Below are 18,516 nucleotides of genomic sequence, written 5' to 3' on the forward strand. Positions count from 1 at the left end.
CCTGTGTGAACCTCATGAGGTTTAACAAGGCCAAGTGCAAGGTCCTGCACCTGGGTCGGGGCAACCCCCAGTATCACTGCAGGCTGGGGGATGAAGGGCTTGAGAGCAGCCCTGCCAAGAAGGACTTGGGGGGACTGGTGGATGAAAAGCTGGACATGAGCCACCAGCAATGTGCACTCGCAGTCCAGAAGGCCAAGTGTATCTTGGGCTGCATCAAAAGAAGCATGGCCAGCAGGTTGAGGGAGGGGATTCTGCCCCTCTACTCTGCTCTGGGGAGACCCCACCTGGAGTCCTGTGTCCAGCTCTGGAGCCCTCAGCATAAGAAAGGCAGAGACCTGTTGGAACGGGTCCAGAAGAGGGCCATGAAAATGATCAGGGGGATGGAACACCTCTCCTACAAAGAAAGGCTGAGAGAGTTTCAGTCTAGGGAAGAGGCGGCTTCGGGGAGACCTTATTGCAGCCTATCAGCACTTCAAGGGGGCTTCTAAAAAAGATGGCGGCAGAATTTTTTAGCAGGGCCTGTTGCGACAGGACAAGGGGGAATGGCTTTAAACTAAAGGGGGGTAGATTGAGAGTAGATAAAAGGAAGAAATTTTTTATGCTGAGGGTGGTGAAACACTGGCACAGGTTGCCCAGAGAGGTGGTGGATGCCCCATGCCTGGAAACATTCAAGGCGAGGCTGGAGTGGGCTCTGAGCAAGCTGATCTAGTTGAAGATGTCCCTGCCCACGGCAGGGGGGTTGCCCTAGATGACCTTTAGAGGTCCCTTCCAACCCAAACTATTCTACAATTCTATGATTACTTATTTTCTCATACTATTAAAACCAGGGACGTTAAATTAAATCATCGGGATGCAGGCTTCATTTAAAAGTCTGCTTTTTCCCCTAAACACCACCTAGGTAAGCCGCAAAATTTAGGTTTCCATGGATGCTAACAAATTCTTTCTGAACTCAAGTAATTAACGAGAGGGATATCCAAGACATCTGTGCGTTTAATAGTTTATCACCTTCAGCTCAGAAAATTTTTGAGCTGAAAAGTGTTGGAATAGTATTACGGCAAGTTTCCTTGCTTTTAATGTTCTCCCCAAGGCAGCTGCTATTGATCACTGACTGTTAAAAGGCAGGATACAGGGTTAGGTGAACTTGTGGTTTGACTCAATGTGGTGGTAGCTTCTGGTGAAAAAAATTGACAACCTAGAAAAGTTTTGAGAATATCTTGTGCAAATAAACTTTTTACTGTTTCAACCATAGCACACAATTCAACTACGTTTCTCAACCCACACAGTGTGTTTCAATTCCTACCAATTCACCTTTCTCGCTTCTTAATGACAGATGTTCATACTCACATAAGCCAGGGAGTTTGAGAAGCTTTAAGTTAAAGCAGCTAGAAAAATGGATAACAGAGTAAGTTATAACTAGTACAATTTAGAGGGACATATGTCTTTCAGAACAAACTACCCAGCAAAAGAGAATCTACTAAGTTGTGGATAACAACTTTATTTTTGCAAAATAAAAGCACTTTCTATAAAAAGGGTTGTTGGGCAAGTCTTTTGGAGATCTTGCTGCAAGCACTGAAGCATTTAAAAGCTTTTCACACAGATTTGATATCAGTCAACATCAGGCCCTTCAAGAAGGGACAAGATACAAGGTACAACAGAAGGATGGAAAGCATGAACACCAATGTAAAACCGAGTCAGCAAAAAGAAAGGATTTTTCTCCTTGTAAGAATTTAACTTTTATACTCGGTAGCAAATATACTTAAATCTTAAATAAATCTTGCAAGTAAATCTTCTATCTGTAAGTAAATTGTTTACTGTGGGCTATAAATTAGTACCATCCAAATGTTTTGCTCAAAGTCAGAGCAGAAATTCATATAACTTCATTATAAAGTACTGCTCAAGTTTAATACTGCTGAAGTTTTTAAACATCACTTCCTTTTTCCTCAGCTGAAATTCATTAAGTTTTCTGCCTCCAACGTTCTGGAGCAATGAGCTGAAGCATCATGCTATTAAGTACTAAACTATATCTGGTGCCCAGCAGTTCCTGGAACATGACCATAATCTTTCATCATCTACCTTTTGCTTTATACTTCATCATATGGCTCATGCAATTTTTTGGAAAGCGATGTCCAAGACAGCACAACCCATTACACCAATATATCATATGCGCTTCAGGAGCACATCAGTTTGTCTGCCTTTGACCTGTCATTCTCCTGTCTGCATTTTTGTTTTTCCTAGACAAACTATCTTTTCAACCAATGTATTCTTCTATTCCATTTTGTCAACTCTATCATTAAAGACAAAAATGCTTCAAAGGCTGTAAACTCAATGGGGCAGAACAGTAGATCCAAACCAGGCTGCAGAGGCCATCTACAACATAAAAAGTACGCATTTGACCACCTTTACTTCTAGCAACAAAGTAGTAAGTAGGGCTTCTTCAAATTCAACTGAAAGCTTCCTAGGAAAGCTCAAAATGGATCTGAACATTAATCCACAAAATCAAAGCCCAACACAAATAAAACCACTGATAACTGGAAGCCTGCTTGAGCCTACAATGTAGTCCAATAAACCAAAGCACTGTACCACCCTAAACTGATCTACTGTCTTTAAGTTTCAGGAGAGAAGTGACATGCTTGGGGCAACGCTTATTCTTTACGCATCAGCTTCATTCAAGTGAAATGCCTGTATTGCTGAAGAAAGAGCACCGTTTCTCTGCTTGCTACATTTGCCTTGCTTAGTGGGCCAGAAACCATAGCACAGAAACAGAAAAGCAGCAGCTCCATTCACACAACAGTTTTGTTCTGAGCTGTGTGTATATTTTTTGTACTGAGGTGCGTGTATATACCCTCACACAAAGGGTAAAACAGTACCGTTAATACTGAACACAGAAGCCCGACTGCAGGCTCCATTCACATCTTAATCATTACCGTGTGTAAGACACAGACACCTATACTGCGTCGCTAGATGACCACGTGTCTCTATAGCCTTTTATTATAACTTACCCTGGCCCATCTTGTATAAAGGCTGGGTGGTGCTCAGTCAATGAACTGCTTTTTAAGGTATTTTCAGTCTACCAGCATCATACACTTCTAGGGTTGCATTCTTTTTCCTTCCTGTTAAAACTACATGCTATTCAAACCCTGTTCTGAAAACAGAAATATTAAATTTCCCCTTGCAGTTTTATGAGACTCTACTATAATCTCAGAACTTTACAGTATGAATGAATTTGCCTGGACCCTTGTCAAAAATGGTAAAATGACAGATTAGGGTTAAAATCTTCCATTTATGTTAAGGGTCCAATACACAAACATTTTATACGTTCAATGAACACGTTCAATTGCCTTCAGGTGGAGACCTCAATATTCTCCTCCTTCAACTAGACTCCTCAACTTCAAGGCAAACTCTCAGAAGTTATGAAATCCCAATTACCAGTCACCTGGAAAGGGTGTTGTTTACAGGACTTTTCTAGTATCTCAGGCAAATTCATTAACTGGACGGGGACAAAACCCACTTCTCTAGCATTCAACTGACCAAGAGATCTTCATTTCTTTTTCCTGCAGTTGCTCTCTTCACCTACAGGTTTTGAGGCCAGACAGGAAATAACACTAAAAACTTAGAGCTTGTATAAGCAATAGTTAAAAATTCACACTATCAAAACCTAGTGCATTTACTTCATCTAGAGTTGTTTTAAAAGTGATCTAATCTTTATTTAAAAACTCTCAATCATGGTCAAGTTGTAACTCTCTTTGTATATTCTTCCAACAGAAGCACCAGAAATTCTCCACGTGGTGGAGTTATTCAGCAGGTTGGGAGCACAGTGCATGCCCATGCTGACCGGGAAGTCATTCAAGCACTACACTTCGCTCTCTGATGCTCAGGAATCACAAACAGATAGCGTGTTTCTTGCACCTAATACCTTCTCTACAGGTGCATCTACTTACTTTTAAAACCTCAAGCAAAGCTCCACCTCTACTTCACACTGCTTTATGACAAACATAGTTCAGGTTTTCTTCCTCTACCAGAGATTATAGGATTGTTTCAGAATTAGAGTTTCATACAGCAACTTGATGAAAGATATTCCAAAATGCCCTGCTGAGTAACTCATAAATCACAGCCTTCTGGTTTAACTTTTGGCAAACAGACAAAGGTCCAGCCTGCATGTTTACAATAGGAAAAATCATTCTATCAGAGAAGAGGCATCCATCCAAATATCTTTGTACACATTGTAGATGTGCTTTCAGCACACTACAACTACCAACAGAATATCATCGCTCCGTCCAGTAGCTCACCCTTATAGTTTAACTTATGAACCAATGATTTCATACTAATCCCCGAGTCAGTCATTGTTTCCTAGGTTTATAGTTGAACTATGCTCTGCACCTAGCTAGATTGCCTGTATTTACTCTCCTCATTTCCCTTTGCTTTTCTCAAGGTAAACACACTCAGAGTGTTTCAAAGAAATAGTTGTATTGCTATAAAAATAATCACACTATGCAATGCTCACTGCAAAACAAACAAGACAGTTTTAATAAATACTTCCACATGTCAATTTTATTGTATAATTATCTTAGGGTAGCAGTACACACATCTGGACCCCATGAAGTAGCACCATTACTTGTACGAACAAGTTATATGACATGAAACAATACAGAATAACAGAAAAAAAAATAAAGATAGGACAGCTCTTTATTGTTACCATCAAAAGACAGCACGAGAAAGCAAAAAAATAAATCAAATAAAATTGAAAAGGAATACACAGAAAGGCAGATAACTGCTTTATTAGTAACCAGGTTTGACCTTCCACACAAACATTAAAACTATAGAAAAATATCCAAGAATTTTCTAAGATTCAGTAGTTGCTTCCCTATTTAGTATATGCACAATATTCACTGAGTCAATTTAAAGGAAGCTGCTTTGCTGCAATTTGTTGCACAATTAAATAAGCTGAAAAAAACAGGAAGCTATACTAAACTACAAACGAGTTCAGCAAATACACTAGGCTTTGCTGAAGTAAAGCAACACTGTTACAGATTTTTTAACCAGAAACTACCATACCCATGAACAATTTTGAAGAACCTATCCTAGACATCATGGAAGAAAGCAAGTAAGGAAGCATTCAAAGCACTTCAAATGAAACAGCAAGACAAGGAAAGGCAGGCAGTGAATTTGAGGGTTTAAGTCAGTAGCATCTATGACTAAGAGCTTCATTAACCTGCAAAAAGTCAGCAAAGGAAAAAAATTGCATTTCTTCTCATGTTTTCTCTGCCAGTTTAAACAATGTCTCCTTCCAAGCACTTCCTGTGAAAGCAACACAAGCTTGGCAACAAAACTGCCACCAGAGGACTACAAACATTTTTAAAAAGGGAGGTTCTAGAGAGAACTAGCATCCCTTTCCCTCTAACTGTACTAGTGAGCAGACAACATTTTGGGCACTCAAGCTTCTGCAGGAGAGCCCACCCTAGAAAATGTTACTTCTCTCATACACTTGAATCACATCAGCTATATAACACTGCCATTTTTTCCAAATATGCGTACAGACAGCCCTGGTATCGTAACACTGACAACTAATTTAAGTAGGTCTTCACAACAAAGGGCCTCTGCAGGCTTCTTTCATCCCTCCCAGAAGAGGCTGCAAAGTGGGGGAAAAACAACAACAACCACTACCACCACCACACACAACCCCCCAAAAAGACACCAGTGCAGGTGCTGCAGACATGGCAATATACTAAAAACTATAATATATATCTCCCTGCCTTGCAAAAATCAGTATTATTTGTCGCAAATAATTTTTCCCAAATCAAATCATAAAAAGCTTAATTTCAGCAAGGCCTCATATGAAGAGCAATTTGCAAATGAAATCAAATCATCATTTATAAGGTTAGGAAAACGTAGTGTGCCATACCAGTTTTACAGTTAAAAACAAACAACTTTGTCAAAACGTTCAAGGCAACTTCATTCAACTTTCTCTTTAAAGTTAGTTATACTCATTGTCTGTTACACAGAGTTCCATCTTACTGACTAAGTATAAACACTCTTCCAGGATAAGAGGCTAGATTAGACGAGACACAGTCAGGATACCCCACTTGCATTGTCATAGAGTCACCACTCTTAGTTTTACAATTTTCCCCATAATTCTGACACTTAGTGAGGGAAGAAAAATACAAGACCAGAACACAACCAATAAGAACGTCAGTATCTCTTAAGCTACCTCCTTAAAAATTCTTAGTTAAGAGTCACCCATTGCTGCTAATTTCAAAAACACTTACCATCACCATCGTACATTACATTATTAAGAACACAGGAATGGACCATCATGGTACTGCATGCTTACAACGTGGCACAGGCTGGCACAGAGTTTGCACATTCTGTTATACTTTACAGACCACTTTTCTTGAGTTCCCAGACAACATCCTCAGCACAGAGGGGATTGCTCAACATGTCAAGGGACTTAAGTTTCCCAGACCCATCCCAGCATCACTCAACTTTATTAAAATTCAACAGTTTCATAAACTGACAATTAAAAAATAGTTTTTGAAGGTCATAAACAGGCACTCTATCATCACTGAACAAAAGCGGTCAAGTTTGTTTTAACATCACTGTTACATTTTTCTAACAGTTGTCTTCACTTCCTTGATACACACTGGACAAAACAACAGCTCAACTACTTTCATTGTATTGTACTTTCAAGACAATGACATTGGCATGTAGAAGTATTTATTAAAACGGTCTTGTTTGTTTTGCAGTGAGCATTGCATTCATGTACTTTCATTGTCACGTACTTTCACATCATCTACCTTGACTTCTGTGAGGACTTTGACATGGTCCCGCACAACATCCTTGTCACTACATTGGAGACATATGGGTTTGATGGATGGACTATTCGATGGATAAGGAATTGGCTGGGTGACTGCATCCAAAGAGTTTGAATGAATGGCTCGATGTCCAAATGGAGATCAGTGATGAGTGGTGTCCCTCAGGGGCTCATACTGGTACCAGTACTGTTCAATATCTTGATTAATGACATAGACAGTGGGATTCAGTGTGTCCTCAGCAAGTGTGCAGATGACCCCAAGCTGAGTGGTGCAGTTGATTCACTTAAGGGAAGGGATGCCATCCAGAGGCACCTTGACAGGCTTGAGGAGTGGGACCATGTGAACCTCATGAAGTTCAACAAGGCCAAGTGCAAGGTCCAGCACCTGGGTCAGGGCAATCCCCAATATCAAGAGACTAGGGGATGAATGGATTGAGTGCAGCCTTGCAGAGAAGGACTTGAGGATACTGGTGGAAGCAAAATCAGACATGAGACAGCAATGCGCACAATGCAGCCCAAAAAGCCAGTTGTATCCTGGACTGCATAAAAAGAAGCGTGGGCAGCAGGTCAAGGGAGGGGATTCTCCCCCTCTACTCTGCTCTGGGGAGACCCCACCTGGAGTACTATGTCCAGCTCCGGAGCCCTCAGCACAAGACATAGACCTGTAAAAGTGGTTCCAGAGGATGGCCACGAAAGTGGTCAAAGGGCTGGAACTCCTCTCCTATGAAGAAAGGCTGAGAGAGTTGGGGTTGTTCACCTTGGAGAAGAGAAGGCTTTGGGAAGACCTTATTGCAGCCTTCCAATACTTAAATGGGGCTTATAATAAAGGTGGAGAGAGACTTTTTACCAGGGCCTGTAGTGACAGGGCAAGGGGCAATGGTTTTAAGAAAAAAAGTCTACCCTCTTTCAGTTTTTTTTTTTTTGTTTGTTTTTTACACGATGAGGGTGGTGAGGTACTAAAACAGGTTGCCCAGAGAAGTTGTGGATGCTCCATCATTGGAAGTGTTTGAAGTCAGGTTGGATGGGGCTTTGAGGAACCTGCAAAAGATGTCCCTTGTCCATGGCAGGGGCGTTGGACTAGATGACCTTTAGAGGTCCCTTCCAGCCCAAACCATTCTGTGATTACTAGCAAGCAGTGCTACTAAATGCTGCGTAGTGCTACATGCCACCTTCATGACTAAGAACCACCAAAAACAGCTCTACAAAAACGCCACACAATCCAAATTTGAGTACAGCGGAAGTATCACTTTTCCAGAAGGTGTGTAATAGCCTAAATATTGCTTGGGCAAAAATAGTCTTCCTTAACTACAACCTGAAGTATCTCAGAAATCCAAGTTTCTACACCCAGCAGTAACACAACAGTCTTATTCGAAGATGACCTGAATAAAACAAAACCAAATCCCGTCAATAGCATCAAAAGTATACACACTGAGATTTAAATACAGCAACACTTTCTTGGTGATATACTCAACATGAAAGGTTTTGAATTCTAAAAGAGATGTAAATAATGTAAATAAAATGTGGAGCTTTGACATATCTATCAGGAGCAGAGCATAACAAAAATGTTAAGCGAGTGTCATGTAATCATTAGGGGTTTTCTGTCTTGTTTTAAAGAAATGAAGTCTTAAGAATCTAACCAAAATAGGACATCGAAATCCTAGTGGTTTCATAACAAGCCACAACTCTCCTGGCAAACAAAACCTGCTACATTTTATTCCTTCTCACCCCCCACCCATCACTAAGAAATTTTTTCTGAAGTGCTATGGAAAAGACTAAGTTTCATATCAAGAACACTTCAAGCATGTTTTTCTCTTCAATCCCAAATTCCTGCTTTGTGAATCCAAAAAGAAATCAAGAGATAATCTACCTGAAAAGTAAACTATAATACAAGAGGAAAGGAAATTAGTGTACTAAATTCAAGGTGGGAGCTCTAGAATTCAAAATTCAGATCATCTTCCTCATAGAAGTAAAGTTAATCCAGCAGAGACATATTTAAGCTGTAACATAGTCACCACTTTGCAGAATAAATTAGCTGACTTTCTAGAGGTGCAGGTTGACCACTTAAAAAGAACTATATCTTTGTCAAACTCTCAGTAACTATTCAAACTATTCTTAAAAATCATACAAAACCCCAAATTCGATAAGCTTTCTGAAATACAGATTTGGAAAAGTGTGAGTAGTATCCCATTTCCTCTATTAAAGAAGTCTTTCATTGAAGAAAAAAAATTATCAACTTTGCTTACATCAGTTTTATTAGGTTTAAACATGCTGTTTTCCCAAGAATGAGCTCAGTGTAAACTTTTACCCGAAAACACAAAAATGCATTCATGAAGCTAAATAACCACTTTACTCTGCCTGCATATCTTCTAAAAGATTAAATTATGTAGTCCAAACAATTTTAAGGAGGACTACTTCTACCATCAAGTGGAGTTTTGAATGCCTCCGTGGACAGAGGTTGCACAGCCTCTCTGGGCACCTGTTCATCAGACTCATGGTTCAAAACAAACAAAAAAACTCAAAATAATAATGATGATGATGATAACAATAATAAACACACACACACCCCCGAAAAAAAACCCTCAAATCTAATCGGAATTTCTGCCTTCTCAGTTTCCTCCCATTACACACCTGAAGAAACCAAAGTGACCTTCCCTTAGTGTCTCTTCTAAGGTTGAAGGAATCCAGTTTCCCCTCCTTAAGTGATTTGTTCTAGGCCCCTAATCATCTAGGCCCCTCACCTGGACCTGTGGCAGTATGTCAGTTCTCTTATGTATTGGTGAACCCCAAACATAGTACTTTCAGATGTGGCCTCACAACTGCTGAACAGAGGGGAAGAACCACTATTCTCTGGCTGCACTCTTGCTAACACAGCCGAGTACGTGGCTGGCCTTTGTCACTGCCAGCCCATTCATTCATCCACCTGAGTCCAAGGTCCTTTCCTGGAAAGCTGTCTTCTACACAGCCTGTACTGCTGCACAGGGCTACCCCATCCCTGGCGCAGGATTTCACATTTCTCTTCACTGAACCCCACAAGGCTCCTCCTGTCAGACCATTTCTCCAGGTCCCACTGAATGGTGACTCTGCCTGTTAGCTTATCGAGCAACTTGATACCATCCAAATATACTTGTCAAGATCACACTCCAGCCTGTCATTCAGACAATTAAAAGACACCAAATAGTACTGGCCCCAAAATTGATCTGGAAGGATGTCATTTGCAATCTGCTACCAGCTGGACTTTGCTTCATTGATCACCACGCTCTGGGCTTGGCAACCCAGTCAATGTCCCACCTACCCTACAGGTCACTTATCTGGTCCATCTCTCACCAACCTGAATAGAAGGCTACCAGAGCAGACCATGTCAAAGGCCTTGCAGTACTACAGACTTATTTTGCAGAAAGTTTTCTCCAGCATCATACTAGATTTTTAGTTCTTAGGCAAGGAAAAACCAACAAAAGACAAGACGCTATTGGTATCGTATCTATTTCTGCACCAGAAAGACTTCTGTATTTCTCCTGATAACAAATATAACAAGAAGGATAAAACAAGTAAAGTCAAGATAGAGGTGGCTATTAAAAAGAAAAGGCATACATCCTCTGGCTTAACCATAGTAACAACACAACTTCAGGCCCGTCCTTTCACCAGTGAGTGAAAGAGACAAGGAGGCTGTGTGTTTGCCCATGTGCACATCTATGCATATAAAGTGGGAAATGGGATCCCAGTGTTTTGTTGCTTTTTCCACAGGAGCATTAAAGGAAAAGTTTCCCACAATCACCACAGTCAAACCCTCAAAAATCCTCAAAAATCTTACTTGTCACAATGCTTATACAAAACCTCAGCATTAGCCCACCGGTATTTAAAACTCAATATATGTAACACAGATCAATAGTGTCTCTTTAGAAACAGAAAATAACTGTTCGCTGCACTTTTCAGCAGGGAGTGTACTTCAGCTGTACTCCTTCAGGAAAGGAAACTCATGCTATTCTCTCAGGAGTTTTCCTTCACACTCACCAATAAACTTTAGGCCTCTTGGCCAGTATCAATCAAACCTGACAGAACAGTCTCCAAGAGAAGTACCATGGCACATGCTATTAACTAGATTCTGAAAAGTCTCCCATGAAATATAAAAATATACTATTGGTTTAGGATACTTTTTTTAGAACATGCTTATATTGCCTACCTCTGCACCTGAAACAATACTAATAATGAGCATTCTTGGCTTGATTCTGCCTAATGATTTTATTGCAAGGTACTATTCCATTCGAAGTAAAATGTTATGATGTTTCTTACAGTTCTTTATAAATTTGTTTCACATCTGTTTTTAAAAATTATTAACAAACATCTTCATTCACATCATTACAAATCACAACAATAGTTATGAAAATTGAGTTTTACTCATTGGAGTGAGAAAAATACTGGACATTAAATCAACCACTCTAATTCTGTTCCGAATCATTCATCTGCAGTCTTTCAGTGACACCATGTTGGATTATAAACATGGTTTTCTGGGTTGTTTCCCCTCCCCTTTCCTTTTTTCTTCAAACAAGTTTTTCCCTTTTATTGCTTTTTAACTACAGAAGATATCTCCACAGGACTCCAATCTAAACACTAAAAACAACTTTAAGTCATGCCACTTTAAGCGTCTCTCTCTTCCCCATCAGGGCCCAAGTTCCCATGACTACATGGTCTACACTCTGTCAGGATTTATCTGAACGGCATACTGAACAGAGTGCACCAAAGAGCACTTTCACAGTTTCCTAACTGATGAGCAAACATGAAGACGCCTGTTGGGAGCTCAAAACAAGAAGCAGTACTTCTCTAAAAAACATATGAGCTACCAAAAAGCAGTAAGTACTTTCAAAAATGTGTCTAAAATGAATACAAATTCTCAAAAGGCAAAGCTGATTAATCTGCCATGACTGAAACTTTGAGCCTCCAGTGAATATTTTTTTGTTTTTCCTTGCATCAGTCACATTTAGGTAAAAGGAGATTGCCTGCTTATTACAACCAAATGTTTCAAATACTATCAAACGAAGGGTAAAACCGATTACATACTAAATGAATAAGTACTGTAGTATGTAAATGTAAAAGTATCCTCAACTGCATTTTTGTGAAACACGCTATTGTAAATACAGGATATTGCTGTCAAGTCTCCTTCTTCATCGCACCTTCAGTATCGTGATCAGGAGTCAGCCATGAGCTGTCACTGTTGCCTCTGTATTTTAGAACGCTCATGTACCCATTTTTACGTCTTTGGTGCAATTTGCCATTCAGTGTAAAAACAGTAATAATTATCCTGAGTTTATTTACTAGACAAAGAAACTTTTCTTGTCTGGTTCTTTTAGGATCGTCTGCTATCAAAAGCGTATTTCTTCGAAAACTGAAGGTTGCTTGTGGTCTGTTACGTAAGAACCAGCTCTTAAGTACAAAGCTCTCTGATGCAAGACTGTTTTTGACTGCCATAAGTAATAGGTTACAAGGTTAGAAAAAGCTGGTTTTAAGTCCAGTGCTGCTGGAGTCTCCTGGATTCCACCCCTCCGAAAAAAAATGATATTTATTTTAATTAAAAAAATAAAGGATAAAGAATAGGATGTTACAATTTACCTGTTGTAATTATATAGAGGCGATGCCTCAATGGAAATGAAGTGATAGAAACGATAGAAAAATTTATTTCTCTTCAGACACGCACACAAAATAGATCTTACCAGTTTTCACAGTTCAGGCTAATGAACAAAGTCTGTACGTATTGCCAACTAAAACAAAAAGCTGATTTAGAATGGAAGTGCTCCTGTTCTCTTGCATGGTTTTACTTGCCTCCCTTGATAGAATACTTTGCCACTGGAAAAGGATCTTGTGGTAGAAAAGTGCATGAAATCACTGTAGATGAACTGACTGTATAGCAGTTTCAGTGTTAGACAAGTTTCTACAAAATCATAAGGAGGAAAAACCCTGTCCCCTTACCCTTGTCCCAAGACTCCTTCCCCCAGCAGAAGAAAAACCTCACAGAAACTGAAGCATGAAGGGAAAGTTACATATGGGAAACTGAAAATGATTCATACACAACATACTTTCAAAGAAAATAAAAAAGGCAAAACAAACCAACAAAAAATCCCCCATACTTTCCCCTTTCCCACCTCTAATCTCATATAAATGTCCATGACACGATGAAGAACATTGAGAAATCCTCCTCGTTCAAGCTATGTTAGATTATACCAGACTTGCACCAAGAACAACAAAATTTATGTTTGGCTGAGCAGAGGCCAAACAGGCATTCTTTCACTGATGTAGCATGCACACATCTGTTACAGGACCAGTCTAGACCAACAGACCTCTAAGCTCGCACAGATCAGCACAGTGAGAAACAAAATGAGCAACAGTCATTGCGGGAACAGTGGTTTAGGAGTTTTTTTGTTTCTAAAAAAACCCGAAACATATCTGCAGCCATATTTCATTACACACATCAGTTAAACATTCATTAAAAAAGGATGCATATGACAAGATCTAATTGTCAGAAAGCACATTTTGAGTTTTCAACGTCTTATTGAAAAGCAAAAAGAAATAACGTTAATCATTAAAGATGCTCAAGTATTACAAAAGTGTAACAGTAAAACAGGCATCAGAAACAACTGCAGCTATTTATTGTATCATCAGCTTCTAACTGTCCCTTCTTATCTACCAGCCTGCCTAAAGGGAATTTAAACATTTAAGCAAGCTTAACCTCTGTATCTCAAGACAGTCCCACAAAACATCTGCTGCTTTAGGAGAAAGACCCAGAACTGCCTGGTCATCATAACCGAGTTATCCCTTGAGTGCAAAGATGTCCTTTCAGCTGGAGCTGGGACACAGCGGAATGGTAATCAAGACAGTCTTGTGGTGATCCCACATGTGCACTACTTATTCTCAGAACAGATGTCATCATTCCCTAAAAATTCCAACTAGCTCACACAGTAATATCAACTCAAGGATTAAAATCAACTCTTCAAAATCTATTTGAGTAACACAAATAATGGAGCTACTGTGGATATAAAAGCCATGTCTGGTAAGAACAAAGCAGAGGCTATATTTTAAGACACTCTATCAGTAATCTGTCTATACTGTCTTAGGTTTTCAACTTTTTTTTTTTTAAAGTAATTAACCACCCATCTACATACGCAATAATCCACCTCTTCATATGAATATTATAAACAACTTCTCCTAGTTTCATGCAGAAATATGAAGTTAAAAGTGTCTTCTTTGCATGAATGTAACATTACGCTGAAGAAATCAACACAGAAAAGAGTACAGACTGCAGACAGCTGCAGCCTGTAGACCTAGACTAGGGTCTAGTTTAAGAGACCATATAATGGTTTCGTTCCCTCCCCTTTGAGTTTGAAAAAAAAAAAAAAAATTATTTTAGCAATAGAATGAACCTTAAAATTTGTGTTTAAAGATGGCCACTAGATAACACTCATGCTTTAAAAAAAAAAAGATAAAAAAACAAATCTTGCAGTTCTTTCGTAACTACTGTATAAGTCACCTAAGCTTGGCTACAAAGATGACAGGGTCTTCTTTTTGGTCTGGTGTGACTGGATGACAAAAAACGTTAAGTTTTGTCTCTTAAGAGGAAAAAAAAAGCTTGCAAATTTTCAAAAGTTTCAGAGGTTTAAACAACGTAGCATGAAACCTTTCTAGTCAATAAACCACTACATAGCAGCATGTACTTACTATTTTCTCCTTTGATAATATTACAACAGATTTAAATAAAGTTTAGGGTTGGGTGGGTTTTTTTGGGGGGCAGGGGGTTGGTTTTGCTTTTTGTTTTTTTAATGTCACCCACAAACACACAGGAGTCTTTTGGAGAATCTTTCCTAGGGTTCTGATTGCTTGAGGTATGCCTTAGTATTTTGTTGGGCTTTCGACTAATAATTTACACCAAACGCAAAGTCATCAGAATCAGTAAAAATGCCTGCTCTGATTTTTCATCTAAAACTTAGGACCATAGAATCATTAAGGTTGGAAAAGACCTCTAAGGTCATCGAGTCCAACCGTCAACCCAACACCACCATGCCCACTAAACCATGTCCCTAAGCGCCTCATCTACACGTCTTTTAAATACTTCCAGGGATGGTGACTCAACCACTTCCCTGGGCAGCCTCTGCCAATGTTTAACCAGTCTTTCAGTAAAGACATTTTTCCTCACATCCAATCTAAACCTCCCCTGGTGCAACTTGAGGCCATTTCCTCTCGTCCTTTCGCCAGTTACTTGGGAGAAGAGACCGACACCCACCTCGCTACACCCTCCTTTCAGGTAGTTGTAGAGAGCGATGAGGTCTCCCCTCAGCCTCCTTTTCTCCAGGCTAAACAACCCCAGTTCCCTCAGCCGCTCCTCATAAGACTTGTTCTCCAGACCCTTCACCAGCCTCGTTGCCCTTCTCTGGACACACTCCAACATCTCAATGTCTTTCTTGTAGTGAGGGGCCCAAAACTGAACACAGTATTCGAGGTGCGGCCTCACCAGTGCCGAGTACAGGGGCACGGTCACTTCCCTACTCCTGCTGGCCACACTAGTTCTGATACAGGCCAGGATGCCATTGGCCTCCTTGGCCACCTGGGCAGAATTGTCACACAATTGCATCTAACTGGATCCAAAGTCTCCCCTGAAAAGAATTTTAGTTATAACAGGAAAAGAATCACAACTAGGAGAGAGTATATTATCAATCCACCCAGTTGAACTAACTGCATTTCTACTGGAGGACAACCAAGTGAAAAAAACAGCCACTGAGTCCATCATCTATTTTATTACTTCAGAAAACTTGTTAATTGTGAGTAAGGAACAGTAAATTCACAATTCTGTAATGCCTTCATGGGACTAGAGACACATACAGACACACACAAAACAGTGTACTTCTTGTTTGTCACATTCTTTATGAAAAGATTGTTCTGATCTAACCACTGATCTGAGCTACGGTAGGAATTCCACCAGACTGAGAGGCTATGAAACGGATCTAACTTTGTTAAATCTGTTTAATTTCCCTACCATTTCTGTTCAGAAAATAGTTTTATTTCACAATCTTATTTAGAATAAAGAAAATAATCAGTTTATCCACAAACCAGCTTATAGTCACTGAGGTAGGTGCAGGCTGTGCTGAATTAAGTTAGCTTTAAAATAATGACCTAAGATACTTCAGGCTGCAGCGCCGTAACAGCACAGAGCTTGACACTGCCTGCCAAAACACAGTGAGGGCTCCAACCCACATCCAACATTAAGTTGAAAATCAAACAGCTGCAAGGATGGGATCATCCCCTTTGCCTTAAAATAGCGGGCTCAAAATTGAAGTTCAGGAGCTGCTTGAAGAGCTCTTCAGTCATCCATGATGCACGGACAATAGCAGCGGTACTAAGAGATACATAACAGCCACTTCAACCATTCAATTTCAATCCCCTGCTTCTTATGAATCACAGCCTTAGGTAAGCAGATGTACAGAAACCAACCTAGCTGTAAAGTAGCAGCAGCAGAACTGCGTATGCAAGCTACAACTACAATAAAGACACACAGTCAAAGACTCTAACGGAGCACTTCGCCTGCCACATTCAGACCATCTGCATTTCTTCAGGCAAATTAATAAAAACAAATTTGGGAGAGTTGCAGATTTTTTGCAGTATGTAACAGTTGAGTATATTTATGTCTTGTTTCCCATCAAATAAAGCTTTTTTGTATTTACAGATAATAAAAAAAATAACACAAAACAAGTCCAGAATCAATTTAAACTGCAAACAGTTTAAATAGGGCACGTAAAATAGTTATACAAACAAAAGAAATTCAAGAAATAGCAACGCAAGCACTAGAAGCACCCACTGTTCTCTATCCCTCTGACTTACTGCTGTCAAATCAGACATAAAAACTTTGAAAATACACACTCCACACAAATGGTGCAGAACACTATGTATTTATCTTCTATATTTTGTTTTTCTTTGGATGGGCATTACCACACTCAGACTGTACTGTTGTATCTTCCAACTCATGAAAGCATTTTACTGTATTCTTACCCCAGAAGTCACCAGTGATGGCAGAATACATTTTTACTTAACTCTCTGAATGCCGTCAACTGCACTAATAAGTATACCAATGGCTGTACCTATTCAACATAGTTAAGACCGGGGGCAGCAATACTGTCAAACACAAGCCAGAACAGGTTGATTTCTGACAAATCTATGAGCAACTACGGCTTAGTTACACGACAAAAAAAGCAGTTACAGTTACGGAAAAGTTACAGAAGTTAATCTAGGTTACATAATAAAAATAAAATACATAATTTTAAATATAATCTTACAATCACTATTATCTAGTCAGTTATTGTAAACAACAGCGCTGTTAAAATTTTGAACATAAACAGTTTTTCTACTAAACATTAATTTTAATCCTACGGAATTATATTTTCCATACCCAAGACTATGAGGAGAACGCCATGATTAATATTCTTTTCTTGCATACCAAATGCTTTGTTCATGCTAACACATTCAGCAAAACTAAAAAGAATCTATTAAATACATCTCCTTGATAAGCGCTGGCTCCTGAAGAATTGACAAATACTTGACGAACTAAGTGTATAATCCAAAACAACTAACTGCAATCTGTGAAACAATAGCAAAAAACTGTCTTCTCTCAGCGTCATTATGCTAGTACCTTCAGCCAAGGGCAGGGCAAGGGAAGAGCTACACACTGTCTTGTTTTAAAGTCATTTGGAAGACATTTCCTCATAACTGCTGACCTAGTCCATAGGAAATCACGCTGAAACCTCAAATAGGAAGCAGTGGACTGATATCCCATAGAAACCAGCTCTGGAAGTTTACCTGTTTTCACACTCCTATTTCTTGATAGCGAAGCAGGATGAACATTTAAATGACTCTCATAATAAGCATTAAAAAAACTTCAACGCTGATGCTTCAAGGTTGAGATGCTGAGACTGTATAATCGCTTCTGCTGCATTATTTTGCTCCTCTCCTTCCACCACTTATTTTGTTTTCATATTATTTTCCTCACTCCACATTCATCTCTTCATCCTTACCTCATATCTTAAATGAAGTCTCCCTTGGCAGGTTTCTGCAGTCAGAGTTCTGCGCTGACTTGATCTAATGAGTAGCTGGGGAAAACCTCTGCTAACGCTCCCAAACAAAACCCAATCTTCATCTTCCCTCTAAAAATCCCAACATTCGCACTTTTTTCTACTGCAACAACAGCCAACACCAAAAACACTAAGAAGTACAACAGTAGTATTTAAGTTCAGGCAACTGCTTTACGCACTGATCTTTAAGACGCCAGGGCAGGAAAGCCTTCTGTAACTAGCTCAAGACAAGAGCAAAGTCCCACAATTAAAAGACCAGATTACATGCATACCAATGCCTCTAGCTCCCGTGGATTTGGGGGGTGGTACTACCCCGTCCCTGATGCTCTTCCTCAAAGACAAAAAAAAAAAAAAAGGAAAAAGGGGGGGGAGGGTTAAGATTTACCTCTTCCAGCAGCGTGACCGTATTTCTGCAGTTCTGCAACCGGGTGGTGAAGCTGGAGGTGGTCGGGGAGTTGTAATCCTCTGTGGTCTCGGCGATGAACTCCGACACGGTGATCTGGTCCGGCATGATCCTACCCCACCGGTAAAGCCCAGAAGGAGCCGAGCACACAGATCCGGGGGAGAGGAAGCCAAGTTTTGGGGGGAAGGTGGAGGGGGGAAAAAAAG

The 18,516-nt window shown here is 39.8% G+C and overlaps 1 protein-coding gene across 1 annotated transcript in view; it reads right to left on the bottom strand.

The window, feature by feature from the left end:
- Positions 1-18,418, bottom strand: part of ASAP1 (ArfGAP with SH3 domain, ankyrin repeat and PH domain 1) — a 132,665-nt gene extending 114,247 nt beyond the window's left edge. Inside the window, exon 1 of the mRNA XM_009323357.1 lies at positions 18,293-18,418. Within this exon, the coding sequence (XP_009321632.1) occupies positions 18,293-18,418 (126 nt within the window). The remainder of the gene's footprint in view (positions 1-18,292) is intronic.
- Positions 18,419-18,516: the final 98 nt, after the last annotated feature.

Source organism: Pygoscelis adeliae, unplaced genomic scaffold, assembly GCF_000699105.1.
Source record: "Pygoscelis adeliae isolate BGI_AS28 unplaced genomic scaffold, ASM69910v1 Scaffold103, whole genome shotgun sequence".
Classification (NCBI taxonomy): Eukaryota; Metazoa; Chordata; class Aves; order Sphenisciformes; family Spheniscidae; genus Pygoscelis; species Pygoscelis adeliae.